Source organism: Pristiophorus japonicus, chromosome 12 (genome assembly GCF_044704955.1).
Source record: "Pristiophorus japonicus isolate sPriJap1 chromosome 12, sPriJap1.hap1, whole genome shotgun sequence".
NCBI lineage: Eukaryota > Metazoa > Chordata > Chondrichthyes > Pristiophoridae > Pristiophorus > Pristiophorus japonicus.
Window position 1 is genome coordinate 56,188,718 of NC_091988.1, and position 18,688 is coordinate 56,207,405.

The 18,688-nt window shown below is 45.5% G+C and overlaps 1 protein-coding gene across 1 annotated transcript in view; it reads left to right on the top strand.

Moving 5' to 3' along the window:
* celsr3 (cadherin, EGF LAG seven-pass G-type receptor 3) overlaps positions 1–18,688 on the top strand; it is a 325,097-nt gene that overhangs the window by 109,700 nt on the left and 196,709 nt on the right. Inside the window, exons 4-5 of the mRNA XM_070894776.1 lie at positions 5,854–5,969; positions 8,160–8,248. Coding sequence (XP_070750877.1) covers positions 5,854–5,969; positions 8,160–8,248 — 205 coding nt within the window. The remainder of the gene's footprint in view (positions 1–5,853; positions 5,970–8,159; positions 8,249–18,688) is intronic.

The following is an 18,688-nucleotide window of genomic DNA, read 5'->3' on the forward strand; positions in this document are numbered from 1 at the left end:
ATACTTGACATAAGAACATAAGAATTAGGAACAGGAGTAGGCCATCTAGCCCCTCGAGCCTGCTCCGCCATTCAACAAGATCATGGCTGATCTGGTCGTGGACTCAGCTCCACTTACCTGCCCTCTCCCCGTAACCCTTAATTCCCTTATTGCTTAAAAATCTATCTGTCTTTGAAATGAAAACATTCAATGAGCCAGCCTCAACTGCTTCCTTGGGCAGAGAATTCCACAGATTCACAACCCTCTGGGAGAAGAAATTCTTTCTCAACTCGGTTTTAAATTGGCTCCTCCGTATTTTGAGGCTGTGCCCCCTAGTTCTAGTCTCCCCCACCAATGGAAACAACCTCTCTGCCTCTATCTTGTCTATCCCTTTCATGATTTTAAATGTTTCTAAAAGATCACCCCTCATCCTTCTGAACTCCAAGGAGTAAAGACCCAGTCTACTCAATCTATCATCATAAGGTAACCGCCTCATTTCTCGAATCAGCCTAGTGAATCGTCTCTGTACCCCTTCCAAAGCTAGTATATCCTTCCTTAAGTAAGGTGACCAAAACTGCACGCAGTACTCCAGGTGCGGCCTTACCAATACCTTATACAGTTGCAGCAACACCTCCCTGCTTTTGTACTCCATCCCTTTCGCAATGAAGGCCAACATTCCATTTGCTTTCCTGATTACCTGCTGCATCTGCAAACTAACATTTTGGGATTCATGCACAAGGACCCCCAGTTCGCTCTGCACCACAGCATGTTGTAATTTCTCCCCATTCAAATAATATTCCCTTTTACTGTTTTTTTCCCCAAGGTGGATGACCTCACACTTTCCGACATTGTATTCCATCTGCCAAACCTTAGCCCATTCGCTTAACCTATCCAAATCTCCTTGCAGCCTCTACACAACCCGCTTTCCCACTAATCTTAGTGTCATCTGCAAATTTTGTTGCACTACACTCTGTCCCCTCTTCTAGGTCATCTATGTATATTGTAAATAGTTGTGGTCCCAGTACTGATCCCTGTGGCACACCACTAACCACTGATTTCCAACCGGAAAAGGACCCATTTATCCCGACTCTCTGCTTTCTGTTCGCAAACCAATTCTCTGTCCATGCTAATACATTTCCTCTGACTCCGCGTACCTTTATCTTCTGCAGTAACCTTTTGTGTGGCACCTTATCGAATGCCTTTTGGAAATCTAAATACACCACATCCATCGGTACACCTCTATCCACCATGCTCGTTATATCCTCAAAGAATTCCAGTAAGTTAGTTAAACATGATTTCCCTTTCATGAATCCATGCTGCGTCTGCTTGATTGCACTATTCCTATCCAGATGTCCCGCTATTTCTTCCTTAATGATAGTTTCAAGCATTTTCCCCACGACAGATGTTAAACTAACCGGCCTATAGTTACCTGCCTTTTGCCTGCCCCCTTTTTTAAACAGAGGCGTTACATTAGCTGCTCTCCAATCCGCTGGTACCTCCCCAGAGTCCAGAGAATTTTGGTAGATTATAACAAATGCATCTGCTATAACTTCCGCCATCTCTTTTAATATCCTGGGATGCATTTCATCAGGACCAGGGGACTTGTCTACCTTCAGTCCCATTAGTCTGTCCAGCATTACCTCCCTAGTGATAGTGATCATCTCAAGGTCCTCCCTTCCCACATTCCTATGACCAGCAATTTTTGGCATGGTTTTTGTGTCTTCCACTGTGAAGACGGAAGCAAAGTAATTGTTTACGGTCTCAGCCATTTCCACATTTCCCATTATTAAATCCCCCTTTTCATCTTCCAAGGGACCAACATTTACTTTAGTTACTCTTTTCCGTTTTATATATCTGTAAAAGCTTTTACTATCTGTTTTTATCTTTTGCGCAAGTTTACCTTCGTAATCTATCTTCCCTTTCTTTATTGCTTTTTTAGTCATTCTTTGCTGTTGCTTAAAATTTTCCCAATCCTCTAGTTTCCCAATAACCTTGGCCACCTTATACGCATTGGTCTTTGATTTGATACTTTCCTTTATTTCCTTGGTTATCCACGGCTGGTTATCTCTTCTCTTGCCGCCCTTTTTCACTGGAATATATTTTTGTTGCGCATTATGAACGAGCTCCTTAAAAGTCCTCCACTGTTCCTCAATTGTGCCACCGTTTAGTCCTTGTTTCCAGTCTACTTTAGCCAACTCTGCCCTCATCCCACTATAGTCCCCTTTGTTTAAGCATAGTACGCTCGTTTCTGACACAACTTCCTCATCCTCAATCTGTATTACAAATTCAACCATATTGTGATCACTCATTCCGAGAGGATCTTTTACGAGGAGATCGTTTATTTTTCCTGTCTCGTTACACAGGACGAGATCCAAAATGGCTTGCTCCCTTGTAGGCTCTGTTACATACTGTTCTAAGAAACAATCCCGTATGCATTCTATGAATTCCTCCTCCAGGCTACCCCCTGCGATTTGATTTGACCAATCGATATGTAGGTTAAAATCCCCCATAACTACTGCCGTTCCTTTTTCACATGCCTCCATTATTCCCTTGATTATTGCCTGCCCCACCATGAAGTTATTATTTGGGGGCCTATAAACTACGCCCACCAGTGACTTTTTCCCCTTACTATCTCTAATCTCCACCCACAATGATTCAACATTTTGTTCATTGGAGCCAATATCATCCCTCACAATTGCCCTAATATCATCCTTTATTAACAGAGCTACCCCACCTCCTTTCCCTTCTTGCCTATCTTTCTGAATCGTCAGATACCCCTGTATGTTTAATTCCCAGTCTTGGCCACCTTGCAACCACATTTCAGTAATGGCCACCAAATCATACCCATTTGTAATGATTTGTGCCGTCAACTCATTTACTTTATTTCTAATGCTGCGTGCATTTAGGTAGAGTGTCTTCATCCTAGTTTTTAAACCATGATTTTTAGTTTTTACCCCTCCTGCAGCCCTTTTATATTCAGTGGCCCTTTTTGTTTCTTGCCTTTGGTTTCTCTGCCCTCCACTTTTACTCATCTCTTTTCTGTCTTTTGTTTTTGTCTCCTTTTTGTTTCCCTCTGTCTCCCTGTATTGGTTCCCATCCCCCTGCCATATTAGTTTAACTCCTCACCAACAGCACTAGCAAATACTCCCCCTAGGACATTGGTTCCGTTCCTGCCCAAGTGCAGACCATCCGGTTTGTACTGGTCCCACCTCCCCCAGAACCTGTTCCAATGCCCCACGAATTTGAATCCCTCCCTGCTGCACCACTGCTCAAGCCACGTATTCATCTGTGCTATCCTGCGATTCCTACTCTGACTAGCACGTGGCACTGGTAGCAATCCCGAGATGATTACTTTTGAGGTCCTACTTTTTAATTTAATCCTAGCTCCTTAAATTTGTCTCGTAGGACCTTATCCCTTTTTTTTTTTTACCTATGTTGTTGGTACCAATGTGCACCACGACAACTGGCTGTTCTCCCTCCCTTTTCAGAATATCCTGCACTCGCTCGGAGACATCCTTGACCTTTGCACTAGGGAGGCAACATACCATCCTGGAGTCTCAATTGCGGCCGCAGAAACGCCTATCTATTCCCCTTATGATTGAATCCCCTATTACTATCGCTCTCCCACTCTTTTTTATGCCCTCCTGTACAACAGAGCCAGCCACGGTGCCATGAACTTGGCTGCTGTTGCTCTCTCCTAATGAGTCATCTCCCTCAACAGCACTCAAAACATTGTATCTGTTTTGCAGGGGGATGACCAGATGGGACCCCTGCATTACCTTCTTTGTACTACTCTTCCTGACAAATCTTCTGGAATTTTTTGAGGATGTTTCCAGTAGAGTGGACAAGGGAGAACCAGTTGATGTGGTGTATTTGGACTTTCAGAAGGCTTTTGACAAGGTCCCACACAAGAGAGTAATGTGCAAAATTAAAGCACATGGGATTGGGGGTAGTGTGCTGACGTGGATTGAGAACTGGTTGTCAGACAGGAAGCAAAGAGTAGGAGTAAATGGGTACTTTTTAGAATGGCAGGCAGTGACTAGTGGGGTACCGCAAGGTTCTGTGCTGGGGCCCCAGCTGTTTACATTGTACATTAATGATTTAGACGAGGGGATTAAATGTAGTATTTCCAAATTTGCGGATGACACTAAGTTGGGTGGCAGTGTAAGCTGCGAGGAGGATGCTATGAGGCTGCAGAGTGACTTGTATAGGTTAGGTGAATGGGCAAATGCATGGCAGATGAAGTATAATGTGGATAAATGTGAGGTTATCCACTTTGGTGGTAAAAACAGAGAGACAGACTATTATCTGAATGGTGACAGATTAGGAAAAGGGGAGGTGCAACGAGACCTGGGTGCCATGGTGCATCAGTCATTGAAGGTTGGCATGCAGGTACAGCAGGCGGTTAAGAAAGCAAATGGCATGTTGGCCTTCATAGCGAGGGGATTTGAGTACACGGGCAGGGAGGTGTTACTACAATTGTACAGGACCTTGGTGAGGCCACACCTGGAGTATTGTGTACAGTTTTGGTCTCCTAACTTGAGGAAGGACATTCTTGCTATTGAGGGAGTGCAGCGAAGGCTCACCAGACTGATTCCCGGGATGGCGGGACTGGCATATCAAGAAAGACTGGATCAACTGGGCTTGTATTCACTGGAGTTCAGAAGAATGAGAGGGGATCTCATAGAAACGTTTAAAATTCTGATGGGTTTAGACAGGTTAGATGCAGGAAGAATGTTCCCAATGTTGGGGAAGTCCAGAACCAGGGGTCACAGTCTAACGATAAGGGGTAAGCCATTTAGGACTGAGATGAGGAGAAACTTCTTCACCCAGAGAGTGGTGAATCTGCGGAATTCTCTACCACAGAAAGTTGTTGAGGCCAATTCACTAAATATATTCAAAAAGGAGTTAGATGTAGTCCTTACTACTCGGAGGATCAAGGGGTATGGCGAGAAAGCAGGAATGGGGTACTGAAGTTGCATGTTCAGCCATGAAGTCATTGAATAGCGGTGTAGGCTTGAAGAGCCGAATGGCCTACTCCTGCACCTATTTTCTATGTTTCTATGAAGAAAATACCACATCAGCCACTCCTGGTGGGAACTATACTTGTACAGAATCCTCAGAGGGGAATGCTTGTTACTTTGGTCAGACAGATGTAGGCTGATGTCGGCTGAAGCAAGTGCTTCTCTAACATGATAGCTGGAGAGAAAATCTTTTGTATTGATGTTGAGAACTGAGATGGTTCATAATTGGATGAAATGCAAAGAGAGGGAAGCTTCTGTACTCATGGCTGGAGAAGGGAGACTCTGAAATTGGGCAAATCCCATAATCGGAAAGAGGAGTTTCTATACTGGTATATAAACTATGCACCAGCATGAATCTCATAGCTAGAGAAGGGAGTTGCTGTACATATGTGAATTTCATGTCCAAAGAGGAGATTATTGACTAGTGTGATTCCCATGTCTGGAAGGATTGCCTGTACCTGCATGGAGTGCAGGATATACTAGACTGAGCTTCACACTAAAGTGAATCCCATGTATGGGGCCATAAATGAAAGCTTTTTTCAGGCTGTCTTTGTCAGTCTGTCTGTATCAGTCACTCGCCATTGCTTATGCTCAGCTGAGAGATTTTGGATACACTCACTTTATAGGTCAGTGATAAACTGCCTGCATGTGAAGCCTCTGGACCTGTCAGCGTGAGACCATTAGTTCAATGTTGTGATTGTCTGTCAGTAAGGATTACAGTTCAGGGAGAGCTCTTGGCAGAATTTTAGTGACAGACCAGATTCACATGCTCTCTGCCCAAGATGTTGTGAAAGAGTGTCCCAGAAATAGAAATACATTTCATTACTGAATCTATTGTCTGTACTTTCAGGTTCGCTACACAAGAAAATAATGGCCTCCTGTTCTACAATGGGCGATTTAATGAAAAACATGATTTTATTGCAGTGGAAATCATTGATGGCCAGGTCCAGTTGAAGTACTCAACAGGTTTGTACAAAATATATTTATGCATTAAACACTCAATTCAATTACATCAGCACCTGATCTGGAAATAGATTCCCATTATTTATTGAGTCACTTCCAATTTGTTCTATGGTCTCACAGAATTCCATATCCATTATGTGGAATGTCAGATTTAACTACTATTACAATTCTTAGCAGCTATCTATTCGAATTTGTAAACCATAACAGTATGCCATGGTGCACCCAGTTACCCCCAGCGCATAGCTGATCTAGGAATGTACTTCCAGTGATGTAAATCCTTTCCTCTTCTCCCCATTACATTGATGTCAAATGGACCAAACCAGTTCCCACTCAGTCCAGCTGAGTAGCATTCTAATGAATGCATCAATTCCCAGTCTTTACAATTTTAGTGGACCAATTCACTCCATCGTTATATTAAATTCTAATGGATGTAACCAATTCCCAATGTATAGAGCTCTTGATCCAAGCACAGAATTTAAATACAAATAGAATCTCATTTTAACCTAGTGTCAAATTTCATCTTATGAATGTGCGATATCTTATTGACACAATGTTATATGCACATTCATAAGAGTTCTTTCTCTGCTTTTTTAATAGACACATTTGATGCAAACCAGTTACAATAATGTGACACATTTCTGCACTTCAATTTGTTTTCCTGCTGAGTTACAGGAGAAGTGAACGAAAAGTTCTGACCTTATATGAATAGTCTAAACAGGTTCAATCTGTTGCAAATCTCAGTTTTAAAGTTCTGTTGAATTGTTTTTCCAGGAACAGTTGTAGGGGGTTACCCACAGATCTTAGCATTAGCTCAACCATACCGCTCATACTTTGGAGGGTGGTGAAACAGGAGCTGAAAATGTCCCACACACTGTTGATGATTTTCTTTCTTGTCTTTTGCCCAACATTAAAAAAAGAAAGAAACACTTACATTTATGGACGCAGTTATTTGTACTATCAAAATGGCTGCATTGTCTCTGATTCGCTCTCCAGTATCACATGACCCGATTGCTGATTGGTCCCCTTGGAAGTTTCTCTGGAATGTGTAACTGGAAGTGCCGAGCCCAAGTTCTGACTAACTTTGCAAAGTGTAATTTGATCCATTCTGACTTCAGAAACCAGAGATCTCCACCAACCCAGCAAAAGCCTCCCAAGTTCCAGCCGAAGTCCCTTACCACAGCGCAAGTGCCTTACCCCACCACCATAGATGGGGCATATTGTGTGTGGGTCACGGATTGTTAACAGATTTATTGGGTATGAAGTGAATAGTGACACTGTCGTGACTTCTGGATTTCATGCACTCCAACATGTCCCTTGTAACACGCACCAAGCTTTCCGAGAAATCGGGTGTGGGTGTAATGGGGTTGGAAAAACATGGTCCATTTTCTCTGAATTCCCCTTCTTCCCGCCCTGTGTGTCACCTCTCCCTCCCCCCCCCCTGGTCTCTCTCTCTCTCCGTCGTCACCTCTTCCCCCGGCCCTGCCAACTTAGTGTCCCGTCTCTCTCCTCCCCCGCCCCCCCCCACCCCGTGTCTCTCTCTCACTCTCTTCTCCCCTCCCCTCCCCCTCACCGCCTGCCACCTCACGCTTCCCCTACTGTCTCTCTCCCCGCCACTCGGAGGAACAACGCAGTCTATTGCGAGGCCCCACTTACAATTCGGGGCCCTACCTCCGGTTTCGGGCGAGATGCGTCAGGGGCGGAGCCCAGAAGACGCAGGTGCAGAAGAACAGTACAAATAGTCACTCTGTACATTTATATAGCGCCTTTCACGACCACCGGCCGTCCCATTGTGCTTTACAGCCAATTAAGTCATTTTGAAGTGTAGTCACTTAGTAATGTAGGAAACGCAGTAGTCATTTTGCGCTTAGCAAGCTCCCTGAAACAGCAATGTGATAATGACCAGATAATCTGTTTTTTTTGTCATGTTGATTGAGGGATAAATTTTGGCCAAGACACTGGGGGCAACTCCCCTGCTCTTCTTCAAAATAGTGCCGTGGGCTGTTTCGCCCACCTGAGAAAGCAGATGGGGCCTCTGTTTAACAACTCATCTGAAAGGCAACACCTTTTGACACCACTCCCTCAGTACTGCACTGGATTGTTAAAATAAACTTAGCAGCTGAATTGTGAATAATTGCAACTATTCATTTAAAAATGCATCCTTAAAGTCTGCTTGTTGGGCTGTTCTCTTTGAAGGAGAGTCGATGACGGTGGTAACCCCGTATCTTCCTGGAGGTGTCAGCGATGGACAATGGCACACAGTACAGGTCCAATACTACAACAAGGTAGTAAGTTAATATCGATTCTGTATTACTGTGGGTTTATTTTTTACATTTTTATAAGCAGCTAACCTGATAGGACAACGACCATATGTTAAACCTATGCTAGGAAGTTTGCAAGACCAGCTTGGGCTGAGTCACTTTCTAGATTTCTTTCCCTTCCTTCCTTTGCGAAGTGCTTGACAGCAGCCTGCTGAAGGTAGTGTGGGATAAATTCTCAGCATCCTACTGCTTTGCATAATAATGAGGAAACAAAGTCATGTAATTGTAATATAATACCACAAACAAGTTACAAATGGAGAAATAAATGCAACAGAGAAAATAAAGGGAATGGAAAAAAATAGTGCCATGGTAAGTGTGGAGATTGCAGTAATTGGCAATAAACCAGTAAGGGTGACAGAGGTCATGTTCATTACCCATTTAGATTTTCTTTTTTAATTCATGTCTCAGAAAATCCTATTTCTGGATTATCTCCAGCATAATTACAGCAATTGGGTAAATATAAACGATGGCAAGTCACATCAGGTTCTGCAGTCAAAATTGCCCCGCCCCCCCACCCCGACCTTTATTGGCTTTGTTTTTGGACTATGAGGATTAAAACTGCAAATAAAATTAGTATATATCTTGATGGTATTTAATGTTAAAAGATGCTGCATACATTTCACTTTTGTACCTTTTTTTTGTCCTTTAACTGTCGTAGAATGGTTTCAAACACCATGGTTTCAAACTGACTTAGGGCAGTGATGGCCCTCATTATGGGCCCAAGTTTCCACATGATTTGCGCCTGATTTTTAGGAGCAACTGGTGGAGAATGGACTATCTTAGAATTCGCAATTCTCCACATTTTTTTTTCTGCAGTTCTAGTCAGGTAGAACAGTTCTACTTTGGAACAGAATTTTTTCTTCAAAAGGGGGCGTGTCCGGCCACTGACGCCTGATTTGAAAGTTTCCACAGTGAAAATGTACTCCAAACTAAAGTAGAATGGAGCAAGTGAAGATTTTTGTAGAACTGAAAAAACCTGTTCTACACATTAAAAAATCAGGCGCAGGTTACAAATCAGGCGTCCAGAACGAGGTGAGGGGGGAAGGGAACTCATTAAATTCTACAATCAATCCTTATTTATACTTATACAAATATTATACAAATAAATCCAACCTGAATAAACATTTATAAGCAAAGAAAAGATTAAATAAACGCGGGGGGCGGGGGGAAGAGAAGGGAGCCGACGAACGCGGGAGGGGGGGGGGAGGGGAGGGAAGGGAGCCTACGAACGCGGGAGGGAGAGAGCCGACTGAACGCGGGCAGGAGGGAGGGAGCCGACCGAACGCGGGCAGGCGGGAGGGAGGGAGGGAGCCAGGGAGGGAGCCTATCGAATGCGGGGGGTGGGGGGCAGGGAAGGGAGCCGACCGAACGAGGGGGGGGAGGGAGGGAGGGAGCCGACCAAATGCGGGGGTGGGGGGGGGGGAGGGAAGGGAGCCGACCGAACGAGGGGGGGGAGGGAGGGAGGGAGCCGACCAAATGCGGGGGTGGGGGGGGGGGAGGGAGGGAGCCGACCGAACGCGGGGGGGGGGGGGGGGAGTGAGCCGACCGAACGCGGGGGGTGGGGGGGAAGGGAATGGAGCCGTTCCCGACGGCTGGCGGGAAAGAGAGAAGGCTGCAGGAAGCCTCAGAAATTGAGGAACCATTTCCCGATGGCAAAAGGGGGAGGTCGTCGGGAAACGGCTGCCTCAACCCTCTGAGGCTTCCTGCACCCTTCTCACTGCTACAAGAAGCCTCTGTGCTGATGGCAATGTAGTTTTATTAAAAAATGTTCAAAAACTAAACAGCTACAAAGAACTACAAAGAACTACAAAAATGGACGAGTGCCAATGTTTTTTTCACACTGAGCATGCGCGAACGCTCCAACGCGCACGTGCAGCGTTGCCGGCAGAAAAAAAACTAATTTAAATAGTACCCGCCCACTCCCACTTACAAAGTCGGCGCGAGTGTAGGCTCCGCCCCCCTGGGCACCGCGCCAAGCAGACAAGGAGCTGCAAAGCGCTCCAGAATCGCTCGTTTTTTTTCCGGCGCCATCTTAGGCGCGTAAAACGGGCGCCCAGCTCGGAGGGGCGCCCGTTTTTTAATCATGTGGAAACTTGGGCCCAATAAACTGGAGCGGGAGGGAGGGGGGTTGCATTCTGTTCAGAGTCCTTGTTACCCAAATCCTGCTGCTGCATGGTGGGAGAGCAGGTTCAGTTCTTCCTATTCCACAGCTTCTGCTTGTGAAGGTGCTGAGGAAAAAAAAATCAGAGGGCAAGGCATGTGCAGGATAGCCTTGTGTACATTCTTGCAGCTAGCCCAGAATGGCATTGCTGCAAGTTGGACAGCAGATAGCCTGCTCATTTTTTTGCAGCTGTAGTTAGTTTGTGGCCTAGAAGACTAGGAAGTTTGGAAACAAAATTGAGGGATTTTATAACCTTAAAGAAAATCCACAAACAATTCTGGAGGCCTGTTGTAATTAATCAGTTTAGTGGGTTATTATTTTTCAGATCTCTTACCACTGTCATTGTCAATCCCTGTTGGTTTGCAACTCAGTAGAACAGATCAATTGTGGGCATGTTTGATTTTATAAACTGTAATGCAGCCTTAATAATAACTGTGCTATGTGAAGTGATAGTCCATTGTTGCATCCTTCATTCAATATGACAGGGTGAGAATTTACTTGTACAATAATGCCGTGGTAAGCTCTGGTCTTTTTTTAATGAGTTGATTTGAGCCAGCAATTTGTAAAACATGCTTGCTTAGTTCAATAAATAGTAAGATCACATGAATGAATTTAAAATTGACTTTCAGAAAAAAAGACAATCGTCTTCTCTGTGGTACAGTTACACTGGTCACTCGGTAATCTACGCGGTGCCTTAGAAATCCCTTTCTGGTCAGCAACTTCATAATGATCAAAATCATAGGGCAATAACATTGTGGTATTTGCTCTTTATTTAGTAATTTCCCCCTATCTTAATGATTCTGATGGTATTTTACGGTTTTGGAGGCTGCTCTGTCAAGCAATCATCAGAGCACACTGGTGATCCAGCACCACTGTGTGATCGGTACTGGGGCCTCAGCTTGTCACCATTTCTATTAGTGACTTTGATATAGGAATAGATGGTTATATTTTCAAGTTGGCAGATGACAGTATGTTAAGAGGCATGGTAAGTTGTGTAGATGGGAGCAGGAAGTTAAAAAGGTACATAGACAGATCACATGAGTGGGCAAAACTGGCAGATGGAGTTCAGTGCGGAGAAATGTGAGGTCATCCATGATATGTCCTTACTATACAGTATAAATGCACACGAGGCCCATACTTGAGAGAAGGTCGCTCTGTGACCAGTTACCTTTATTACCAAGACCTCAAGTGATGAAGGTGGGTGGAGCTTCCCCTTTTATACTTGAAAGTCCAGGTTAGGAGTGTCTCCCACAAGTTCACCCCCTTGTGGTCAATGTTCTCAAGGTGTCCAACTTAGGTCAGCTTATACATGGGTTACAATGATAGTTGAATACATGACATCACCTCCGCACCCCCCCCCCCCCAAATTCTTATTGGGATCACAGGTTAAGTCTCTCTGGTGGTTTACGCTCTCTTGTAGAGCGCCTGAGTTGGGGCTCCGGTTGTTGGGCGCTGGCCTGAGTGTCTGCTGTTTGCGATGCCTCAGGCCTGTCCGGACTGCCCACAGTGACTGGGCTCTCCTCCACTTGGTTCCGGTGTTCGGTCACCTGTGGTGTAGTAAACTCTACGTCGTGTTCTTCCTCTGCTTCTTCTATGGGGTTGCTGAACCTCCTTTTAGTTTGATCCACGTGTTTGCGGCAGAGTTGTCCATTGGTAAATTTAACTACCAAAACCCTATTCTCCTCTTTGGCAATCACAGTGCTTGCAAGCCATTTGGACACTGCAGCATAATTAAGGACAAAAGCAGGGTCATTGACATCAATACATCGTGCCCTCGCATTCCTGTCATGGTAGTCACATTGTGATGCCTGCTCTCAACAATTTCTTTCATAGTGGGGTGTTTAAGGGATAACCTGGTTTTGAGCGTCCTTTTCATTAGCAGCTCTGCGGGTAGAACCCCTGTGAGCGAGTGTGGTCGGGATCGATGGCCAACAGGAGGTGTGATAAGTGGCTTTGTAGGGAACGCCCTTGGATTCTGAGCATCCCCTGTTTGATTATCTGCACTGCTCGTTCTGCCTGGCCGTTTGAGGCCGGTTTGAACAGTGCCATTGTGACATGGTTGATTCCATGAAGTCCTGGAATTCAGTGCTTGTGAAGCACGGGCCATTGTCGCTGACCAAGACATCAGATAGACCATGGGCGGCGAACATTGCTCGTAGACTTTCTATCGTGGCAGAGGATGTGCTTGAATTTAAAATGGCACACTCAATTCATGGATGCGTGACCATGGTTTGGCAGGCCAGGACCAGGGGCTAAGGGGGGCTTCCCTGGGTGCATTGCCCAGCTGAGCACACGTGTTGCACCTGCAAACACAAAGTTCCAGGTCTGCATCTATCCCTGGCCACCAAACGTGTGACCTGGCAATTGCCTTCATCATGACAATGCCTGGGTGCTCATTGTGAAGTTCTCTGATAAACACCCCTCTGCCCCTCTGGGGCATGACTACTCGGTTTCCCTACAGTAGGCAATCGGCCTGAATCGAGAGTTCATCCTTGCGCCTATGAAACGGTTTAAATGCCTCAGGGCATGCCCCGTACGTGGCTGCGCAGTCCCCATTCAGGACACATTTCTTAACTAAAGATAGTAGCGGATCTTTATTTGTCCAGACTTTAATCTGACGGGCTGTCACAGATGAGCCTTCGCTTTCAAAAGCTTCAACAGCCATGACCATCTCGGCATCATGCTCAGTTACCCCCTCAATGGTGGCTAATGGGAGCCTGCTGAGTGCATCGGCGCAGTTTTCAGTGCCCGGTCTGTGCCGAATTGTGTAGTCATAGGCGGCTAACATAAGTGCCCACCTCTGTATGCGGGTCGATGCATTCGCATTTATGGCCTTGTTGTCGGCCAAAAGGGACGTTAGGGGTTTGTGATCTGTCTCCAGCTCAAATTTCCTGCCAAACAGGTACTGGTGCATTTTTTTTACTGCATATACAGATGCTAGCGCTTCCTTTTCTACCATCCTGTAGCCCCTTTCTGCCTGGGACAGACTTCTGGAGGCATAAGCTACCGGCTGTAACTCACCATTGGCATTCACATGCTGCATCACACACCCAACCCCATAGGACGACGCATCGCACGTTAGAACAAGTTTCTTACGGGGGTCATATAACGTTAACAGTTTGTTGGGGCATAACAAGTTGCATGTTCTATCAAAAGCCCTTTCCTTGCTGTTCCCCCAGACCTAATCGCCACCTTTGCGTAGGAGCACGTGTGCTCAATTTGGGAAGAAAGTTACCAAAATAGTTCAGGAGCCCCAGGAACGAACGCAGCTCCGTCGTGTTACGGGGTCTAGGTGCTCTCTGGATTGCTTCTGTTTTGGATGCAGTAGGTCTTATCCCGTCTGCTGCTACCCTCCTCCCCAGGAATTCTACCTCTGGAGCTAAGAAGACGCACTTCGCCTTTTTCAGTCGCAGCCCTACCCGGTCCAATCTGCGTAGCACCTCCTCCAAGTTGTGGAGGTGTTCTTCAGTATCGCGACCCATGTTGAGGATGCCGTCTTGAAAAACCACTGTCCTTGGAATTGACTTGAGGAGGAGGCTTTCCATATTTCGCTGAAAGATTGCGGCGGCCGAACGAATCCTGAACGGACATCTGTTATACTCAAACAACCCTTTGTGTGACGTGATGGTGGTCAGCTTCTTCGACTCACTCGCCAGCTCCTGGGTCATGTAAGCTGAGGTTAGGTCCAATTTTGAAAAAAGTTTGCCACCGGATAGCGTCGCAAAGAGATCCTCCGCTCTCGGTAGCGGGTACTGGTCTTGGAGTGACACCCGATTGATGGTGGCCTTGTAATCGGCACATATCCTGACCGACCCATCCGCCTTGAGCACCGGCACGATTGGGCTCGCCCAGTCACTGAATTCGACTGGCGAGATGATGACTTCCCTCAACAGGTGGTCCAATTTGCATGCTATCTTTTCCCGCATCACGTACGGCACCGCTCTGGCCTTGTGGTGTACTGGCCTGGCATCCGGGTTTACGTGAATCACTACCTTGGCCCCCATGAAAGTGCCAATGCCGGGTTGAAATAATGAATCAAATTTGTCCAGGACTTGTGAGCGTGATACTCGCTCCACAGAAGAAATTGCATTGACATCGCCCCATTTCCAGTTCATGACAGCAAGCCAACTCCTCCCCAGTAGTGCTGGACCGTCCCCCAGGACAATCCAGAGTGGCAACCTGTTCTCCGAATCTTTGTGGGTCACGACTATCCTGGCATTGCCTAGCACCGGAATGATCTCCTTTGTATATGTCCGTAGCTGTGCATCAATCGGCAATAATTTTGGTCTCCTGGCCTTGGACACCCACAACCTTTCGAACTGTTTGATACTCATCAGGGACTGGCTGGCCCCCGTGTCTAGCTCCATTAATACTGGGATGCCATTGAGGAGCACTTCCATCATTATCGGTGGCGTCCTGGTATATGAACTGTATATGTGCTGCACATGAACTCACTGAATTTCAGCTTCCAGCGATTTCCCCCAGTATTCTTTTGGCCTCGTAGGGCTTACATTAGGCCCGTCCTCCTCATACATCAACCTGGCTGCAGGCTTCCTGCACATACGCGCCAAGTGACAGCTAACGTTGCAGTTTCTGGCTGGGTGTTTGCCTCCACACCTTCAGCATGAGCTGGAGGCCCCGTTGTTGGAAACAAAAGGTCCATTACCAGTCGATCATCTCTGACTGTCTCTGTAACTGTCCTTAAGTGTATCATTAACAGGTGTTGATGGCCCCATTACTGGCCGCATTGTCCATTGCGATGGCATGAATCACCGTTCAGCTAGCTATTGTCTGTGTTGAATTCCCCCTTTGGGTTCGACTACATCATGCTGGGGCATGTCCGATTGCCCTTGTCTGCCTAGAGAACTGTGTGCCGCGTTAACAATGTTAACTCCCTGGTCGTTTGCCGCATTTGAGCCAAGATTTTTGTCATACATTATTCTGGTCTCTTCCTCCCCTGAGATAAATGTCTGAGCTATCAGAGCCGCCGCTTCCAAGTCAAGTCTTTGGTCTCGATCAGTTTCCTGAAAACTGCAGCGTGCCCGATGCCCTCAATAAAAAAGTCTTGCAGCATCTCCACTCTGCATGCATCTGTGAACTTACATAGGCTCGCCAGTCGCCGGAAATCTGCCACGAAGTCAGGAACGCTTTGCCCTTCTCGCCGCCGGTGAATGTAAAACCAGTGTCTCGCCATTACATGCTGCTCGCCGGTTTAAGGTGTTCCCCGATCAATATACTGAGCTCTTCAAACGTCTTGTCCGCCGGCTCCTCTGGCGCCAGAAGGTCCTTCATCAGGGAGTACGTTCTGGATCCACAAACCGTCAGGAGATGAGCCCTGCGTTTGTCGGTCAAATCCTGTCCCAACCATTCCTTAGTGACAAAACTTTGCCGTAGTCTCTCAATAAAGTCGTCCCAATCATCACCAACACAGTACCTCTCTTCTGTGCTGCTAGTGGCCATGCTCGCGTGGTTTAAATCCCAGTTTCTCGTCGCCAATGATATGTCCTTACTGTACAGTATAAATGCACACGAGGCCCATACTTGAGAGAAGGTCGCTCTGTGACCAGTTACCTTTATTACCAAGACCTCAAGTGATGAAGGTGGGTGGAGCGTCCCCTTTTATACCTGAAAGTCCAGGTTAGGAGTGTCTCCCACAAGTTCACCCCCTTGTGGTCAATGTTCTCAAGGTGTCCAACTTAGGTCAGCTTATACATGGGTTACAATGATAGTTGAATACATGACAATCCACTGTGGATCCCTGAATCACAAATTGAAACATTTTCCAAATGGTGGAGGAACAAAGAGATATAAATGTCCCATGTGCATAAATCACTAAAAGCTAGTGCACTGGTCCAAAAAAGTAATCAAAAAAGCTGATGGAATGTTGGCCTTTATCTCAACAGATTTGGAATTTAAAAGTGAGGAAATTATGCTCCAGTTATATAGAGTCTTGGTCAGACCCATCTGGTTTACTGTGTTCTGTTTTGGGTATTAAATCTCATGCTAGATGTCATGGCCTTGGAGTGATACGGCACAGATTCACCAGAATTATACCAGGGCTTGAATGGTTATATTATGAGGACAGGCTGCAAAAACAGGGTTTGTATTCTCGAGTTTATACGGTTGAGGGGAGATCTAATTGAGTTCTCCAAAATGATAATGGGATTCGATAGGGTTGATACAGAGAATATATTTCCTCTGGTGGCAGAATCTAGAACAAGGAGGCATACTCTTAAAATTAGACCTAGGCCATTGAGGAGTGAAATCAGGAAGTACTTTTTCCACACAAAGGCTAGTGGGAATCTGGAACTCTCTTCCCGCAAAAGGCTGCGGATGCTGAGTCAACTGAAATTGTCAAGACAGATGGATAGATTTTTGTTAGGGATTGGAGTAAATACAGGTAATGGAGTTGAGCTACACATCAGCCATGATCTCAATTCATAGGAACAGGCGTAGGCCATTCAGCCCCTTAAGTCTGTTCCGCCATTCAATTAGATCGTGGCTGATCTGTATCTTAACTCCATCTACCCGCCTTGGTTCTGTAACCCTTAATACCCTTGCCTAACAAAAGTCTGTCGGTCTCAGTTTTGGTTTTCAATTGACCACGCCTCAACAGCTTTTTGAGGGAGAGAATTCCAGATTTCCACTACCCTTTGAGTGAAGAACTGCTTTCTGACATCACTCCTGAACGGCCTAGCTCTAATTTCAAAGTTATGTCCTCTTATTCTGGCCTCCCCCAACAGAGGAAATAGTTTTTCTCCCTACCGTATCAAATCCTTTAATCATTTTAAACACCTCAATTATATTACCCCTTAATTTTCTGTATTCAAGGGAGTACAAGTCTAGTCTATGAAACCTGTCCTCATTATTGAACCCTTTAAGCCTTGATAACATTCTGGTGAATCTGTGCTGTACCCCCATATATCCAATATATCCTTCCCGTGGTACGGTGCCCAGCACTGAATGCAGTATTCCAGGTGGGGTTTCATCAGAACTCTACAGCTGGAACATAACTTCCACCCCTTTATATTCCAGTCCTCTTGAAATAAAGGACTACATTCCATTTGCCACCTTAATTATTTTTGTACCTGTTCTCTATCTTTTAGTGATTTCTGTTCTTGGACCCCTAAATCTCTCGCCATCCGCAGTTTCTAGCTTCTCGCCATTTAAAAAATACTCTGATCTATTTTTCTTGGGTCCACAGTGGCTGAGCTCATACTTTTCCACATTGAACTCCATCTGCTATAGTTTTACCCACTTAATTTATCAATGTTCCATTGCAACTTTCTGCTCCCATCTGCACTATTTACTGTGCCACCTAACTTCGTGTCATCAGCTAACTTCGATATACGGCTCTCTATTCCTTCATCCAGTCATTTATAAATATAGTGAAGAGCTGCAGCCACAGTACAGATCCCTGGGAGACACCAGTTGTCACATCCTGCCAATTTGAGTTCCCTACTCTCTGTCTCTTACCTCCTAACCAATTCCCTACTCAGGCCAAAAGGTTGTCTTCAATGCCATGCGCTCTCATTTTTGTTACGTCTATTATGTGGAACCTTTGTGAATACCTTCTGGAAGTTCATTGAGTGGCGGAACAAGCTTGAGGAGCTGAATGGGTTACTACTGTTTCTATGTAACACTGGAGCCCTGTGCCACAGTGTTGAAGATCGCAGGTTTGATTCCACCTTCCACTAATCTTAGCTACAATGGAGAGCTGCTGAATAGAGAAAGGAAAAATGGAAGGAAATCCTCATCGGGCCTCTTTCCCTATACCTTTTCGGCATTTCACCAAAAGCTGCATTGTTTATGATTGCCTGACCCCCACCTTAGCTGTAGGAAGTGCATGATACTAAGAAAAATTGATAGAAAGCTGAGGGAATCATACATACCTAAAAAAAAGAACCTCTCCAATACAGCAAAACAACAATCCTGTATGACAGCAGGAGGTCATTTTGAAATGGGTCTGTGTGCTTAAAAGGTTAAGATTCTTGGAAGCTTGTAGCTCTTAAGATTCTGTGTGATTTTGAGCCAGAAGATTATTAGTTCATATTAAACTATCTTGATCAGTTCTCCACGCTTGCTTCAATTGAATGTTCTGACAGCTTTTGCCTTTATCTGGAGTAGCTTATGTAAATTTCACCTTGGGGAGGGGAAATCTGGAATTGTTGAACTTATCTTGCTTGAATTGCAACTTCTACCAGCTGTCAAATGCAGATTGGCATTGTTGCCTTAGGTGGCTG